General features: G+C 48.4%; 1 protein-coding gene across 1 annotated transcript in view; it reads right to left on the bottom strand.

Annotated features, from left to right (window-relative positions):
* LOC135911956 (neprilysin-11-like) overlaps nt 1-18,184 on the bottom strand; it is a 149,296-nt gene that overhangs the window by 57,909 nt on the left and 73,203 nt on the right. The window contains exon 10 of the mRNA XM_065444320.2: nt 13,120-13,349. Coding sequence (XP_065300392.1) covers nt 13,120-13,349 — 230 coding nt within the window. The remainder of the gene's footprint in view (nt 1-13,119; nt 13,350-18,184) is intronic.

Raw genomic sequence — 18,184 nt, 5'->3', positions numbered from 1 at the left:
CCATTTCGATTTAGCCCCTACATAAACCGGACACATGGAATGTTTACTGCATATCACCGCTCAGCTACCATACATAAATATAAACTATACATAAATGATGTGAATTGCCTAGTATTTACAGGACCCCATGAAAACCTCGATATACGGTTTTTGAGCACTTCCAGTTATACTAACATATTGGCTGTGAAAATCGTCAGTTTGTTGTGCACCTCGTTCGGATGTACTTTTGTCTAACCATGACCAGAATGTAGGAAGTTTGCTGAATACACCTTTGTAATCATTAACTGCTTTTAAAGTGATTGAACAGGGAGGGGTTCAAGCTTTCGGTCTCAAGACTAAGTGCAAATAGTCCTTCGCGCATTTTTCAGGAAAAATGTGCTGTTTTTGTCAGTAAGCATGCTGCCGCACCCATCTCTATCCAGAACGTTCTTGCAGTTGCTCTGGCGCCAGGAAAATTCTGTATGACGGATGGTGTAAAACGGCTTCAATATCAATTGCTGTCATTTCAAATGGTTCTGGCGCCTTGCAAAATTTAGCTATCCTGAGCGTAAGTCCTAGTCTCATTCCATGACGAAGTTAGGAATGATGACATTGTAATTTGCTGAGCGCGAGTTGCGAATAAATATTATGATTGAATTATGAGGTACGTGGTAGTGCACACAGTAATTTTATATTATCTGTTCTAGAAATGCCTTTGACCGTCAGTGGTATTGGGCGTTGTCACCAACTGAACAAGCGTTCATTTTCCTCGCTATCTATGTGAAACGAAATAGTGGCTGAGATCCCAACGTCTATCTTTATAGGATGAAGCGCTTGTTTTAGTTATACTATGCATTAAGCAATCACAGAAGAAGGAATGCAGGACTGGTCAGCTGTGGTTGAAGAAAGAAGGTGTCAGGACGCAGCCCTCCCGCATATGGTCCCCGCATTCCTCAGTTAGAGATTAAATGGAAGCGAGAAGCATTCCTGGAGCATTGCTCTAGGCATCGATTTTCTTTATGCAGGTGGCTCGCAGGCTGTCTTATTTCTACTAAAATTATAGCGTTAAGGGTCCGGCGTCCGGCGCCGTAAAGGGGCGTTGGCGCCTTGCGCGCGGAAATTGCAGTATCTATGCTATACGGCACTAAAGTTCTTCTGTAAACAGAGTTGCTCATACCTTGTGTTATATTCAATATTACAGGTATTCTTTGGAATTTGGACAATGACTGCCTACGAGAAAAAATCCCGAAACAAAATAACGACCGCACATGCCTTTTATGTGAAACTTTTTCAGACTAAATTATTAAAAATTGGAGGACGCTTAAGCTTCGCCTTCAAGAGTGGGACGCGACAGCGTTCCCGCCGACCCGCCAAGGGGTATAAGACAATGCGCTACGGCACAGCAATCACTTACGATGCGCCCCGCATCGGACTTAGCGCCCACCTATCACGCGGTGAACGTCGAGCAACGCAGCGTTCGGCGCGACAACGAAACGTGCGCCTGAGCGAACGAAACGAACCAAAGAACTCGGTGTCTCGAAGGGGAAACGATCTTTGCCAGCGAAACGTCGTGATCGCACGGGCAGAGAGATAGATAGTAATCTAAACCGGGAGCCCGGCGAAGCGTCGTCAGGGGAGAGGGAGTCCCGCGACGCGCCTGGCAGCGGTCCCAATGCGCGCGCGGCGCGCCTCCTGTCGGGGCAGCGCCGTACATTGAGAGGAGGGGGTCTTCTGTGTTTGCCGCAAGATGGCTCTGCGTGTGCGGAAAGCGCAAAAGAAATGCAGCGGAAACGCACTTCGCAACTCGTGTAATTGTGACTTCTGTACGTTACATGTTCATAATTACCGATATACACCGCAGTATAACTTTCCACGGCTGGTTTCGAAGGCAACACCGCATTCACTAGAGGCGCGTTTGCACCGCTTGGAAGCATCGAACTCGTGGCTGAGTGGTAGCGTCTCCGTCTCACACTCCGGAGACCTGGGTTCGATTCCCGCCGGGCCAATCTTGGAAGTTGCTTTTTATTTATGAAGCGCCTGCCGTGATTTATCGCTCACGGTCAACGCCGCCGACGCCGACACCCGACGCCGACGACACCGGCTTTTCTGCGACACGAGCTCCTTAACGCTATCGCGTTAAAAGTGAGAAAGAATTACAGAAGATCGGCCCAAGCAATAGGCCGCCTTTGTACCAGAAAGCTCGCCTTCGTGCATACCGTTCGCCGCCAGCGGTAATACATAAGCTGCAGATGCCGGGAAGCGTGATAAGCAGTCAGGGATCTCTGAATGCAATCGCATTCCATTCTCAAAGCGAATCTTAAGCCTCCTCCAAATTTTCGACGATGAGATGCACTCAAGAGATCAGCTGGGATCAGCGTGCTGTCACGCACATTTTAGAGCGCAGCTCTTAGGCGCCAGTTCCAGCGTTGGGCCTCGGCATGCCTCGGCGTCGTACCTCGTAATCGGGCAAATGGCCACAGTGAAAGATGAAAGAGCACGTGGAGCGCCGCGGGAGAATAAAGGACACCGCGCGAGGAGGAAAGTGGAGGACGAGGCAACAGTGAAAGCATGAGGCGGAAAGTGGAGCAGGAGCGGAGGGGAAACAGCCTGCACATGCGCAGAGTTGCCGGCGGCTGCGGCACCGGCAGCCGCGTGGGCGATGTCTTCTGCGCTTCTGAGAGGTGGGGGGGGGGGCAGGGGGCTTGAGTTGGGGAGGGCTATGCTCGTCCGCGGCGTCAACTACTCAGGTAAGTTAGCGGTACCAGTGCGTGCGACAAGGGTCACTGCTCTTGCAAGGGGCGATGGCGAGTGGGTGATAGTAAGACTCGGTGTGACGCTTACTTCGGTATTGTTGCCGCATACAGTGGTGACAATTTACCCACGACGAAGGGCTACTCTCATTGTTGGTACAACGAAGGTGTCAGAAGAAGAGCGTAGCCCCGCGTAAGATGGGCTGTGTGGTGTTGGTATCTCTGCGCTGACGCCCGTTGTTGCAATCGCACCGCTGGCACGAGTTGTTGCAAATGGGTCGCAAGCCCCAAGGGTAGCGTTGGCCTGGCGGCCTGGGGCACAACTGGAAGTATCCGAAGGTCCGAGCAAAGCATGAGTCGACTGCTAACAGAACAACTTGTTTATTCTAGCATCGCAAAAGAGCGGCCGGTCAGGTCGACCGAAGTGGAGAGACGGGAGAGCACGTTACTCAACAGAAGGAATCGGAGCCTCCCTCCTGGCGTCCGGGGGGAGCTGCTTTTATACTCTTGGAGTTGAGGGCAAGAGGGAACGTCACGGGACCAGGCCACGTGACAGCGGGGCACTGACAAGCTGAGACACATGTTGAGACGAGTGTAGTGACGCATCCGCCGAGCCGGCGCCGGTCAGACCTCCTCACTTCACTCTTGGGGAGCTCCTCTCCCCGGCTGCCGCACTTTGACAAGCGTGGGCACACACACACACACGCACACACGAAGACACGTGGCACTGAAACATGCCTGGACGCGCTTGGCAGGGATGCGTTGCGGCAGCTCCGAACGGGCCAAAATTCCGCCGCTTTGAAGGAAGCCCCGGCGTCCGTTGCATCCGCGCCGGCTATACCGCGCGTCGTAGGCGAAACGTAACAGTGGCAACGATAATTACAACATGGCATCACAGTAGCGCATGTCGTCTGTAGGAAAACAAAGCAGGCTACTCACAGCTTTCTCTTCAAATATAAATCGCGTACCTGTATAGTCATAATACAAAATAATGACAAGCGAAATTAAAGCATGTATAGAGCTGTGCTCAAATTTCGCGTTAGGGAGTATCGTAATCGTCGGTGAACTTTCTTGTGTGCGAGTGGGTTTCGTCGGCTCATTCTAATTCTTTTAAGCATAAGTGAATCCAAGAGATTCATTTCACACAGCTACAATGATACTAAGCAAGATACAATGAAGCCAGCCAAGGAAATGCTAGGGCAATATAACGGACATGTTCAAATAAGATATAGAAATACTAGAGTAAATGGAGAATAAACCAGACCAAGAGGCACATGCCGATGTTGGGATCCAGACCCACATCATTCCCACAAAATGCACTGTGCTTTTCTATTTATGCTACCTTGGCGACCGTATTGCTATTCATATAATGAATATTTATGTATGTATTCGTACAAGATTACTGTGCGTAAGTGGAATTGTTATCCATCGCCCCTTTCCGGCAAAACGGCGGATGTGGAGCGCGTTTTTAGCTAAAGGTGCCACGCAGTGGGTGAGATTCACTTAAACTTTTTCATGGTAGAGCGCGCCTGTTCTTTGTACCCTCCCAAGCGGCTACGCCTATTTTCCGCTGCCTTGTGTTAAAAGTGCATCGAGTTATGAGAAAGATACCGGCCTACCTCTCTACGCTCCCTCATGGCGTCAAAACTGTCGAATTCGATGCCTTCGTTCTGGCATGAGAAAAAAAATAGAATGCCCGAATCTATGGGGCTAAACATTATTAGTCACGACACCAAAAAAAAGAAAAACAGATAGTCAAGTAGAAGGAGAGACAGGGGGAGTGCTGCTTCGAACCTAACATTTCCACTGAAAAATAATTCAGTTATCCTGTCGCCTTGAGCTTGGTGTACATCAGATGGCGAAGGCACTTGTTTCCATTTTTTCTTGTTATTTTTAAGGAAAAACATGAATGCTTACGTTGCAAAAGAAAGTAATAAAATAAGCGCTTGTAATTGCTAACTTATCATACATTGTGTTATATCCAATAATACATGTCACTGTAACAAAGTCGAACGCATGAATGCGAGACAACTGTGTCACTGTTTAAGAGACGCAATAACATGTTGCCGTGGTACATCTGGAAAAAATGCTGCACTCCGGCGCTGATTTTTTGACATATTGTTTATCGCACCCAACAAAACACAACTTTAGAGCTTAGTCTTGCGTTGACTCTTTCGTTTGCCGCGTCTGTCGAATGATATTGTACCGAAATTACCCTTGCTTAAATTTTCATAATCATCATCATCATTAGCCTGGTTACTCCCACTGCAGGGCAAAGGCCTCTCTCATACTTCTCCAATTACCTCGGTCATGTACTAATTGTGGCCATGTTGTCCCTGCAAACGTCTTAATATCATCCGTCCACCTAATTTTCTGCCGTCCGCTGCTACGCTTCCCTTTTCTTCGAATCCAGTCCCTAACCCTTAATGACCATTGGTTACCTTCCCTCCTCATTACATGTCCTGCCCATCTCCAGTTGCCATGCCCATGCCCAGTAATTGCAGCGGTGGCGTAGAGGTAGAGCATTCGCCTCGCATGCAAGAGGACTGTGGTTCGAATCCCGGTGGGAAGATAACCGATGGTCATCGGTTATCTTCCCACCTCTATACATGTCCTGCCCATGCCCATTTATTCTTCTTGATTTCAACTAAGATGTCATTAACCCGCGTTTGTTCCCTCAACCAATTTGCTCTTTTCTTATCCCTTAACGTTACACCAATAATTCTTCACTCCATAGCTCGTTGCCTCATCCTCAATTTAAGTAGAACCCTTTTCGTAAGCCTCCAGGTTTCTGCCCCCCACGTGAGTGCTGGTAAGATGTCATTAACTCGCGTTTGCTCACCGAATCTGCTCTTTTCTTATCCCTTAACGTTACACCCATCATTCTTCTTTCCCTACCTCGTTGCGTCGTCCTCAATTTAGATAGAACCCTTTCGTAAGCCTCCAGATTTCTGCCGCGCACGTGAGTACTGGTAAGACACAGCTGTTATGCACTTTTCTTTTCAGGAATGATGGCAACCTGCTGTTCATGATCTGAGAATGTTTGCCAAATGCACCCCAGCCCATTCTTATTCTTCTGGTTATTTCAGCCTCATGATCCGGATCCGCGGTCACTACCTGTCCTAAGTGATGCATTCCCTTACCACTTCCATGTTCCTCGCTACCTATCGTGAACTGCTGTTCTCTTTCGAAACTGTTAAACATCAGTTTTCTGAATATTAATTTGTAGACCCACCCTTTTGCTTTGCCTCTCCAGGTCAGTGAGCATGCATTGCAATTGGTCCCCTGAGTTACTAAGCAAGGCAACATCATCAGCAAATCGCAAGTTACTAAGGTATTCTCCATTAAATTTTATCCACAATTCTTCCCAATCCAGGTATCCGAATACCTCCTGTAATCACGCTGTGGATAGCAGTGGAGAGATCGTATCTCCCTGCCTGACACATTTCTTTATTGGGATTTTGTTGCTTTCTTTATGGAGGACTACGGCGGCTGCGGAGCCGCTATAGATACCTTTCAGTATTTTTACATACGGCTCGTCTACACCCTGATTCCGTAATAGCTCCATTACTGCTGAGGTTTCGACTGAATCGAGGGCTTCCTCGTAATCAATGAAAGCTATATGTAAAGGTTGGTTATATTTCGCAAATTTCTCTATCACCTGACTGATGGTGTGAATATGGTCTAATATCGAGTAGCCTTTACGGAATCCTGCCTAGTCCTTTGGTTGACAAAAGTCTAAGATGTTCCTGATTCTATTTGCGATTACCATAGTGAATACTTTGTAAGTAACGGACAGTAAGCTAATAAGACTATAATTTTTCAAGTCTTTAGCGTCCACTTTCTTATGGATTAGGATTATGTTAGCGTTCTTACAAGATTCCGGTAAGCACGAGGTCATGAGGCATTGCGTATACAGGGTGGCCAGTTTCTCTGGAACAATCTGTCCACCATCCTTCAACAAATCTGCTGTTACCTGATCCTCCCCAGGTGCCTTCCCTTTTTGCATAGCTCCCAAGGCTTTCTTTACTTCTTCTGACGTTACTTGTGGGATTTCAAAATACTCTAAACTATTCTCTCTTCCATTATCGTCGTGGGTGCCACTGGTACTGTATAAATCTCTGCAGAACTCCTCAGCCGTTGGAACTATCTCATCCATATTAGTAGTGATATTGTGGGCTTTGTTTCTTAACGCATACATCTAATTCCTGCCTATTCCTAGTTTATTCTTCACTGCTTTTAGGCTTCCTCCGTTCCTCAGAGCATGTTCAATTATACCAATATTATACTTCCTTTTGTTAGCTGTCTTACGCTTGTTGATTACCTTGGAAAGTTCTGCCAGTTCTATTCCAGCTGTATTGTTGTAGCTTTTCATACTATTACGATATCATCGAGCGATGCTGAAGAGACGAGCCGCCGCGAGAACGACGAAGTTGGTCGGTGCCCTTGGCACGAGCGAGCGTCAGCCTGGCTGCCTGGCCCCATTGTAAATAGCGTGTAAATAGCCTTTTTCGTCTGTGTATTTCCCCAAGTAACATTCTAGTGGAGGTGCGGATGTTGACAACTGGATCAAGCTCTATGAACACGCCAGTGCTAACAACAGGTGGGACCCAACGATTATGCTCCCCAATGTCATCTTTTATCTCGGCGACACCCCACGCGTGTGGCACCAAACGCTTGACGACGAGATAACCAGTTGGGACAGTTTCAAAGATGAGCTACGGGAACTGTTCGGCGACCCCATTGGGCGCAAGGCTACCGCGAGAAAAGGTCTTGCGTCTCGTGTTCAGTCGTCTACGGAGCCGTATGTTTCCTACATCCTCGACGTCGTGGCTTTATGCCGCAAAGCTGACGGTGCTATGTCCGAGGCAGATAAAGTGTCACATGTTCTAAAAGGCATCGCCGACGATGCTTTCAAATTGCTTGTTTTCGGCAACGTCTCGACTATCGACGCCATTATCAAAGAATGCCGTCGCCTCGAACAAGCTAAGAGCCGCCGTATCCCCTTACGACATTGCGCGGCTACCGAACACTGCTGCTACGTCGGCATGTGAGAGTCAACCACGTCAGACCACCACCTGTGACGACGTCACCCGTATTGTTCACTCCGTGTGTTCCGCGTCTCAGCCCAGCGTTCCCCAGTTCTCTAGCGGCCCTCCTCGTCCTCGGCAGTCCTTTCCCGCCACATCTCGCTGCAACCCGTCCGATTGGCGCACCCCTGATGACCTGATGACCGGCCGATCTGCTTCCAATGCTGTCGCATCGGCCAAGTTGCTCGTCACTGCCGCAACCAATGGCCGCCACCTCCTCGGACATACGCCGCCGCTTATTCCCGCACCCTTGGACCTTCCGTGCACTATACCACTCGCCATGAATCTACTGCCTCTGATGCTCCTGCTCCGAACCTTCGCTACAGCCGCTCGTTCTCACCCCGACGCCATCAGTCTCGTTCGCCCCAACCCCATCGCTTCTCTTCGCCGCCTATCGCCTCCCGGATCCTGCCGGAAAACTAGGCACTGCAGCTTCTGGAGGTGAAGCTGCGTTGTCGACCCTGCCCTCAAATCCTCTGCTCACGTTACCCACGAACCGAAACCTTCATGACGTCGACGTTTACGGCTATCCTGTCACGGCACTCATCGATACAGGAGCACATCTTTCTATTATGAGTGCTGCCTTCCGACGACGACTGAACAAGCTCCTCACCCCAGCGTCGACACGCATCGTCCCCGTTGCGGATGGTGGTACTGCGCCTATCATCGGCATGTGTACGGCACGCGTCAACATCGCCGGTCACCACACTGTTGTCCACTTCACCGTAATTTCTCATTGCCCCTACGACCTCATTCTCGGCCTCAATTTTCTCTCCACCCTTTGTGCTCTTATTGACTGCTCTTCCAGTACCCTTCGCCTTGAGTGGCCAATTCTCGCAGAACCTTCTCACGCACCCCACTGCCGCTTACGCCCCACCGGCTTTCTTCGCCTCCTGCCAAAGTCCATAGCCTACATTGAACTGTTGCCTTTCCCACCAGTTCCTGATGGCAAGTACCTCGTCACTCCTCTGCCCGACATTTCAATACAGTATGACGTCCCTGTGCCTCACAGTATAGTTACTATTACTGCGAACCACACTCGCATGCCCGTCAGTAACTTTGGATTGGAAAAGCAAATTCTACCGCAAGGTATTCGCCTTGCCACAATTGATCGTCTCGGCAACCAATACGTGGCAGCGTTATCGACCGATGGTTCTCGCGAGCTTAGCACGCCCCTCGCGCCAGCCTCGGGCGTCGATCCCAACATAAAGAAAATGGTTGCGACGGACCTGTCCTCTACGCAGGCTGAAGACCATTGTGAAGTATTATGGTCCTACCACGATATTTTCGACTTCGACGACCGCCCTTTAGGCCAGACACTCGCGGTCAAGCATCGGATTCTTACTGGCAATGCTGCGCCTATTCGCCGACGACCGTATCGAGTTTCTGCGTTGGAACGCCGAGTAATTCAAAATGAAGTGAACAAAATGCTCGATAAAACATCATTGAGCCTTCTTCGCATCCCTGGGCGTCACCTGTGGTGTTGGTTAAGAAGGACGGCACGTGGCGCTTCTGTGTGGACAACTGTCATCTGAACAACATTACAAAGAAGGACGTCTACCCACTCCCACGTATAGACGACGCCCTTGACTGCCTGCTCGGTTCCAGCTATTTCTCGTCTATTGATCTTCGTTCGGGATACTGGCAGATTGCTGTTGACAATATAGACAGAGAAAAAACCGTGTTCATCACACCTGATGGCCTTTACCAATTTAATATTGTGCCGTTTAGATTATGCAACGCCCCTGCCAACTTTGAGCGTATGATGGACTGCTTGCTAAAAGGTTTCAAATGGTCCACATGCCTCTGCTACTCCGACGACGTCGTCGTCTTCTCGCCAACGTTCGACACTCACATTGAGCGTCTCACAACTCTACTTGATGTATTTCGAAATGCGAAGCTACAACTTAACTCGTCCAAATGTCGCTTTGGCCACCGACAAATTGCTCTTCCGGGCCAGCTCGTTGACGCTTCCGGAGTACAGCCTGATCCCGACAAAACGTTTTTCCGGTTCCGAAAAAGTTTCCGGTTCCGAAGACAGCCGCAGACGTTCGAAGTTTCGTAAGGCTGTGCTCGCACTTTCGTCGTTTTGTTCCAGTTTTTGCGACAATTGCTAGGCCCCTAACTAATATTTTGAAGAAGGGCGTACAATTCTCGTGGGGTACTGCAACTCACCACCCATTCTCGCCCACTTCGACCCTCATGCCCCTGCAGAATTTCGTACAGATGCCAGTGGTCATGGCGTAGGTGCCGTCTTAGCACAGCGTCAGCGTGGCAAGCATCGCGTTATTGCTTATGCGAGCCGCCTCCTAGCACCATCGAAGCGCAACTATTCAATTACGGAACAAGAATGCCTTGCTGCTGTCTGGGTGGTTGCGAAGTTCCATCCTTACCTTTACAGTCGCCCTTTTTCCGTAGTCACTGACCATCATGCTCTCTGCTGGGTCTCATCGCTAAAGGATCCTACAGGCCGGCTTGGTCGATAGGCTTTGAGGCTACAGGAATTTTCATATTCCGTGGTGTACAAGTCTGGCCGCCTGCACCAAGACGCTGACAGTTTGTCGCGCTACCCTGTTGAGAAATCTTACTCCTCCAATATTGCAAGTGCTTCTTGCGTATTCTTTGTATCCCAGCTGCTTCATTTCACCGATGAGCAACGCCGTGACGCCTACTTCAGAGCACTCATCGACCGTTTTGAACACTCTCCGGCCGTTGATGCTCTACGCCTCTTTGTCCTCCGCGATGGTACTCTGTACCGTCCTAACCTTCATCCAGACGGCTCTGACTTCCTACTTGTAATGCCTAAACACCTCCGCTCCACCGTTCTAGAACCGTATCTCAAGCCTATGACCGTGTACGTCGCCGTTTTTTCTGGCCAGGCCTTGCCCGTTCCGTACGACGTTACGTCGCCGCATGTGAACTCGGCCAACGATGCAAGAGGTCTTCCCAGCTCCCCGCTGGTTACCTGCAGCCGCTTGGCATCTCTGCCGAGCCCTTCCATCGTGTCGGCTTAGACCTTCTCGGCCCATTTCCGGAATCTACATCAGGAAACAAGTGGGTTGCAGTCGCGGCGGACTACGCAACCCGCTACGCCGTAACCCGTGCTCCTCCAACCAGTTGCGCAACTGATGTTGCGGACTTTCTCCCACATGATATAATTTTGATACATGGTGCTGCGCGTCCATTGCTTACAGACCGCGGCCGTACCTTTTTGACCAAAGTAATTGACGACATCATGCGTGCCTGCTCAATACAGCATAAATTTACCACCTCCTACCACCCCCAAACGAACGGCCTCACTAAGCGTTTGAACCGCACCCTTACAGACATGCTATCCAAATACGTTTCAGACGACTACCGTGACTGGGACCTGGCTCTACCTTACATTACCTTTGCATGCAACTCTTTCCGTCTTGAAACTGCTGGTTTTTCCCCGTTTTACCTCTTGTATTGCCGCGAACCGACGCTAACACTGGACACTGTGTTTCCGTTCACCAAAGCTTCAACTAGCGATTATGCCCGTGATGCAATCGGCCATGCTGACCATCCTCGCCAACTTGCGTGCGCGCTCGTCTACAAGTGTTTCAAGACAAGCAGAAACAACGCTAAGACCTCCGTCCCTGTGATGTTCATTTCGTGCCCGGCGCCCTCGTGTTGGTTTGGTCACCATCGCGTAAAGTCGGCCTTTGTGAAAAACTGCTTTCCTGTTACGCGGCGCATATCGCGTGCTCCGAAAGGTGACCGATGTCACCTAAAAATTGTTCTAGCCATGCCCACTACCTCCTACGCTGTGACAACCAGTGACATTGTGCACGTTGCCCGACTCAAGCCCTGCAACTCTCCAGGCACCTTGGATATTTAACAGCACCGTGACGGTGCTTTTGCCGCCGGGGGGTAGTATTACGATATAACCGAGCCATGCTCAAGACCGCGAGAACGACGAAGTTGGTCGGTGCCCTTGGCAGGAGCGAGCGTCAGCCTGGCTGCCTGGCTCCAGTGTAAATAGCGTGTAAATACCCTTTTTCGTCTGTGTATTTCCACACGTAACAATAACTTGGCGTTTCTTGATCAAATCTTTCGTCTCCTGCGATAGCTTACTGACATCCTGTCTAACGGAGTTTCCACCGACTTCTATTACACTCTCCTTAATGATGGCCACAAGATTGTCGTTCACATCTTCAACACTAAGGTCCTGCCCTTGAGTTAAAGCCGAGTACTTGTTCTGTAGCTTGATCCGGAATTCCTTTATTTTACCTCTTACCGCTAACTCGTTGATCGGCTCCTTATGTACCAGTTTCTTCCGTTCCCTCCTCAAGTCTAGGCTAATTCGAGTTCTTACCATCCTATGGTCACTGCAGCGCACCTTGCCAAAAACGTTCACATCTTTTATAATGCCATTCGGCCTCCTCCACGTCCACTTTTGCCTATCCCGCTTGCAGAAGAAGGTATTCATTATCCGCATATTATTCTGTTCTGCAAACCCTACTAATAACTCTCCCCTGCTCTTCCTAGAGGCTATGCTATATTCCCCCCTGATTTGTCTCCAGCCTGCTTCTTGCCTACCCTGGCATTGAAGTCGACCATCAGTATAGTGTATTTTGTTTTGACTTTACCCATGGCCGATTCCACGTCGTCATAGATGCTTTCGACTTCCTGGTCATCATGACTGGATGTAGAGGCGTAGACCTGTACAGCCATCAATTTGTACCTCTTATTAAGTTTCACAACAATACCTGCGACCCTCTCGTTAATGCTATAGAATTCCCGTATGTTACCAGCTATATCCTTGTTAATCAGAAATCCGACTCCTAGTTCTCATCTCTCCGCAAAGCCCCGGTAACACAGGATGTGCCCGCTTTTTAGCACTGTACATGCTTCTTTTGGCCTCCTAACTTCACTGAGTCCTATTATATCCCATTTAATGCCCTCTAATTCCCCCAACAGCACTGCTAGATTCGCCTCCCTAGATAATGTTCTAGCGTTAAACGGTGCAGGTTCAGATTGCAATGGCGGCCTGTCCGGAGCGAGGGATTCTTATCATCCTCTGCTGCGTCGCAGGTCTGACTGGCGCCGTGGTCCGTTGCGTCGCAGCTGCTGGGGACTGAGTGCCTGGGATTTATTGTTGTATTCATATGAGAGGTAATTTTACAGGGTGGTAATAAAATTTTACGTAAAGAAGGCATAATATGTCCATCCATGGGAACACTGTGCAAATTCCGGTTCATGAGCGCTTTAAAACACGCATAATTCAGTCGCCTTTATGAAAATTATCGTTACAACAGGCGCTGCAGCTTTCTTACCGTGGATATTGGTGTGAATTTCCCTATTCGCCATATATCGGCATAGCGAGACGGGAAGACCAGATATAAGAGGGCAAACCAGGCGAATAGTTTCATCGCTCTTCCTGGGTTCGAGGTATCACTTTGGAGATAACAAATGACATCCAAGGCGTGGAGGTCAACAAGGTAGAGATAGTCTTGCTTCTCTCCTTTCAAATCGAGGCGGTCCCAAAGAGCAAATTCCCACTTTTCTGTCAAAAAGAATAAAACGTAGAGCTTGATGGAGTGGAATTCTAACATGCCCTTTCGAACCGCTAGCGTTAAACCACTGAGGCCCTAAACGTTTGCGGCATGACATGGCCTTCCATATTTATAGAATGCTTCTAAGTATAGCAGTTAAAATTTTTGCATGCGCTGTAATTAGAGCTTGCTAGTCTCTTATCAGTGAAAATGACAATGTAACCCAGATGGGAAAAAGAAGGCAGGAAAGAAACACTGAATTATTTAAACAGAACAGTGGTAACAACATATTAAGTTTCTAATTATACCATCAAATTAGGATAACGCGCGGCAGAACGAGGCGCGGGGCGAAACACGCCATTTTCAGGTTAAGCTTTCGTATCCCCAAATTGCACACTTATAGTGCCGTAATAGATTAATGACAGGTGACACTGTTCAACCACTTTGTTAGGCTATAAAAGTTACCTTAGAGAGCTTTGTGCACTGAGGGGAAAACTGTGGACTGAGTGTTTGTCAGTTGGTGAGCCGACAAGAACAAGAAGAAATCATAGGCTGTATAACTTAAAACTATTCCATTCTGACTTTATCGTAGTCTTCTGACTTCATATTTACAAAGCCGCTGACGCAAGCATCAGGCCGTGACTGGCAGCCTTGTTTGAACGGCACAATCAAACGCCCTCCTCGTCTATCCATGGTTGCATTTGTTCGCTTTGAAGGCAAATAGCATTCGCTACCTCGAGAGGTTTTTCTGATCTAATTGGCTTACAAGAGGCGAAGAACGAGCAGCAGTGTGGAGGGTATTGGTATGTGCAGTCAAGCGCAGGAAAAGTAGATAACCGGATGTGACCAGTTTATTGATGGTTGTGACGACCGCTGTTGCTCTGGTGCCGTGCTTGGGAAGCGAGGCGTCCGTGTAGAGAACCTCGGGGTTCTCTTCCAGCTGTCCAGCCACTGCCTCGGCCCGAGCAGAGCGTCTCCCGTCATTCCTCCCCGGCTGCATGCTCCGGGGGAGGGGCTTGGTCTTAATACGCCGAAGCAGAAGAAGTCGCCGTGGCCTTCGCACTCGCACAACCGGGAGTGAGGACCGTGGTCGCAGACTCCAAGACCGCGTACGCAAGCTTCCGCAAGAGGAACAATATCTCCCGCGGCACTAGCGATCCTCACCAAACGCAAATTACCAGGACGGGCCGTTGAGCTCGTGTGGAAGGCAATGCACTCGCGGACCACTATGTCCGAGAACTGTCAATCCGGGCCGAGGACGAGCCAGAGCTGCCGCACCCCGTGACAAATTACAAAGACATCACCCAAATGTACAGAGGGGACAGATGTAGGCATCGCCGTCCGCATCCGCAACTCAGCCGAAGGCAGCAAACGATCGTTTGACGCACGCAAGCAGGATCGCTAGCGCATCCCGTGTTCTTGCACAAGATGTTCCCAACAGAGCCTGACACTTCATGGCCGTTTTGCAGACGAACAGAAGGCACTCCAGCACACATCCTTGCATAGTGCACTAAGCTCAAGAACCCTCCACCATCCCTACCACCCCTCCTCAGCCCCCCCCCCCCCCGAGCGAGGGGAGACCTTGTTGTACAGCCCCGACATACCGCGCGAGCTCGCGCTGGTGGCTAGGGGCCCGGAACTGCTGGGCGCATATGGGACCTGAGAAGAAGGTTCCACCCCATCTGGGGCCAGCGCGCACAAACATTTGTTAAGGGTTCAACAAAAGTTTACTCTCTCTCTGTCTCTCTCTAATCGAATGTGAAGGGCCGTGTCGGCGTGAGAAATCGGTTGGTATCACCTAACATCGCTTGCGCTAGTTGGTTCCAAATTGCGGCGGTGTGCAACGGTAGCATAACAATACCGTCTAAAAAGGATACTGAGTGATAGGGACTTGGCAGAGCGATGTCGCATACGCTCGGCAACGTTATTATGCCACCCAAACATGTTTACTGTACAGTGAGAGATCCATTTCTCCCAACCGCTCGGAGTAGCCACAACCACAGCGATAGGTTAGTAGCCAACGTTTATGCCTTTTGTAACGTGGCAGTATCCAACTGAAAAAAAAAATCTGCTTTTTTCGGCATAATAATGAATCTTTACTATTTACACTTCACTTTGAGGGGGTAAGTTTTCACTGATTTGTGGTGTGGCGGGTCACACAGATGACGTGGGCGCAGGCAAAATATCTGACCCCTAATGTAGTGCTCTTGGCGAAAAAGGTGCAAAATCGTAAATTTATTACAATACCAATTATGGGACTCTCTTAGTGCAATTCCGCCGTCGTCGTTGCCGTGATGTTCCCATTGAGCCCAAGTTTGTGCGAGTGAAATCGTGGAAAGGTGAGTCGAGCATGGTGGTACGAAATCGCATGCCCAAGGGAAGCACACGGCGGCGGGGCGGAGGGAAGGGAGGAAGCGCGCTGTCTTCCGTCGCAAGCGAGGCACCGGGGGAGGGGGGGAGGGAGGGGACGTTCTATTCCGGCGGTGGCTGTGCATGGCGCAGCCTACCGAAGCTACGCAAGCCCTAAGTTCTAAGCTATCTGCGATGGGGACAGAGTATTGAGGCGCCTTGGGCGGATAGTTTCGTGTGCGCTATGCTCTAACCACTTAGTTCGCGATAAAGCGAGATACAGCCTGAAGGTCATTTAACTGGCTGCTGCTCCCGTGCTTTCTCTCGCCAGCGCTTTGACAGCGAGTGCCCGTGGTCATCGAGTAAAATGTGTTCCTGTTTGCCTGTGCGCGTGACACCACGTTTTGTAATTTATTTAGTAAGTTCACCTTTACAAATATACGCGCCCGAAAAAAATTACTATACTTACGTCGCATAGCTGTCTAGGAAGTTGCTATCAGAGCAGATACTTTGCCTTTTGTGCAAAACTCTTACTTTTTTCTTATGTTCGGCTTAATCATGCATAATCATGCTTGTAATCGCTGTGTGGGCCTCATCGTATCACATGGGGAGTTTCCTCGGTGGCCGTGACGTCCCATTTCATACGTGCGATTTCGCGGAGGCTCGAAAGAAAGTTTGGAAAATGTTAGAACGTTAGTGGCAGAAATTAAATACAAATAGATTTGAATAGCGGCACCTCATTCTGCCCTACTTGACCTATACCTACACCTGTTGTGGTTCTCTACAAACGAAAATTTTTATTTTATTTTTCCCGTTCACTAGTACACCGATATGAAATTTCAGCTCCCTACTTCCGAATATTCACTCTCATGAAGTCTGTCTAATATACAAGGCAGTGGCAAAGCACACCAAGCTGTCTCCAAATAATTATTATTCAACCGATTCTTCGTTATCACTCTTTCCAATTTCTGTACGTTTGTATGAGATTTGCCGCACGTTCATGAGAGAGGCATTCAGTTCTTCCTTCGCAGAAAATTAAATGCAAAGATATACGAAAGACGTCACTTGTACCAGTGGATCGAATTAAATGAAATTGCACCAGAGGCTTTTTGGTGTGCCGAAAACAATTCTGCAGAAGCTTTTTCGAAGACCTCGGAACAAAGGAAAGCGTACTTAAAATGACAAGACGTTCCATAACTTTTCTCCTATGGCCATAAAAAACATTTTAATGAGAGAATGCAGAGCTGAGCCCAGCCTCTCCTCATCTAATTGCCAGGCCAAATGCTGCCTCATGTCTCGCTCTCTTACCCAAAATGTAGAAAATGTAAAAGACGGCGATATGAAGCAAATGCGACAATATTCATAGTGTTTGTTCACTAGTAAACTAGATGAAGAAAAAGAGTTCTGCTTGTAACATATGCCTCACAGCAAAAGGAACTGGCAGCGTTAGTATTGGAAAAATGTGTGTAGCAACGGAGCACCGTAGTCTGTGCGCCTTCATTGGCCATGTTGCTTCCATTAAGGCTATTTAGTGGCTCTTGGGGCGAACTTTAGGTGCTTTGTTTGGAAGTAATAAATTACGTTATTTTTCGCCTTGTCTCCCTATTCCTCTAGACCTTTCCCACTTTTCCACGGGTAGGGAGGCGAAACGAGCATTTTTTACTGCTATAAAATATTTTTTCTCTATTAATTCATCCGATTCCAGTGTAAGTATATTTTAGGACCAAGAAGGCAAGTGCTCAGCGAATATTCTCATTGGATTTTGTTACAAGTATCAATAAGAGATTGGATCAGTTTGCAAATTTTTGCGTTGCTTTGCCTTGCGTTACTATAAATGCCGTGTCGGAAACATGACCAATAAAAGGATCGCTTCGATTACAAACCTTACGCTTTAAAAGCGTGTTTTCTCAATATTTCAATAACTGCAAAGCGTCAGTCGCAAGCATTGCAACTTTGAGGTGCGAACGCACAATTGGTGAGCATGTTTGGTGTCAGCGATTCGGTTTTTATTTTCCTAAAATTCAATGAACCTTTTTTGGTCCTAATATTAAAGAACTGTTCTTCATTTTCACGATTTTTCACGAATCTATTCTTGCAATTGAGCTATCACGAAATTTGTTTCGGTGTCGAGTCTATGAGAAAATCTTTTCTTGTAAATATTTAGTTCAGTATCTTTACAGACACCTAAACACGCTGTTGAACGCCAGATTATGCTTTTCAAAACTTAAATTTCACTTATGAGTGATATTTATAGAATTTTCAAGATTCAGCCAAAACAAGAGGACACCTCACGATCATATGTAGTCAACAACAATGAATCCAAAGAAAGCATCGGGGTAATTAGCTGTGGTTGAAATATAAATACATAAAGTAATTAAGAAAAGGAAAATTAAAGTGGACGAAAACAACTTCTCGCCGCTGGGGGACGAACCCACAACCTCGGCATAACTCGTGCGTTGCTCTACCCATTGTTCTACGGCGACGGCTATCAGTTCAC

This window comes from Dermacentor albipictus, chromosome 1 (assembly GCF_038994185.2).
Source record: "Dermacentor albipictus isolate Rhodes 1998 colony chromosome 1, USDA_Dalb.pri_finalv2, whole genome shotgun sequence".
Lineage (NCBI taxonomy): Eukaryota > Metazoa > Arthropoda > Arachnida > Ixodida > Ixodidae > Dermacentor > Dermacentor albipictus.
This window is presented reverse-complemented; position numbering and strand designations above follow the sequence as displayed.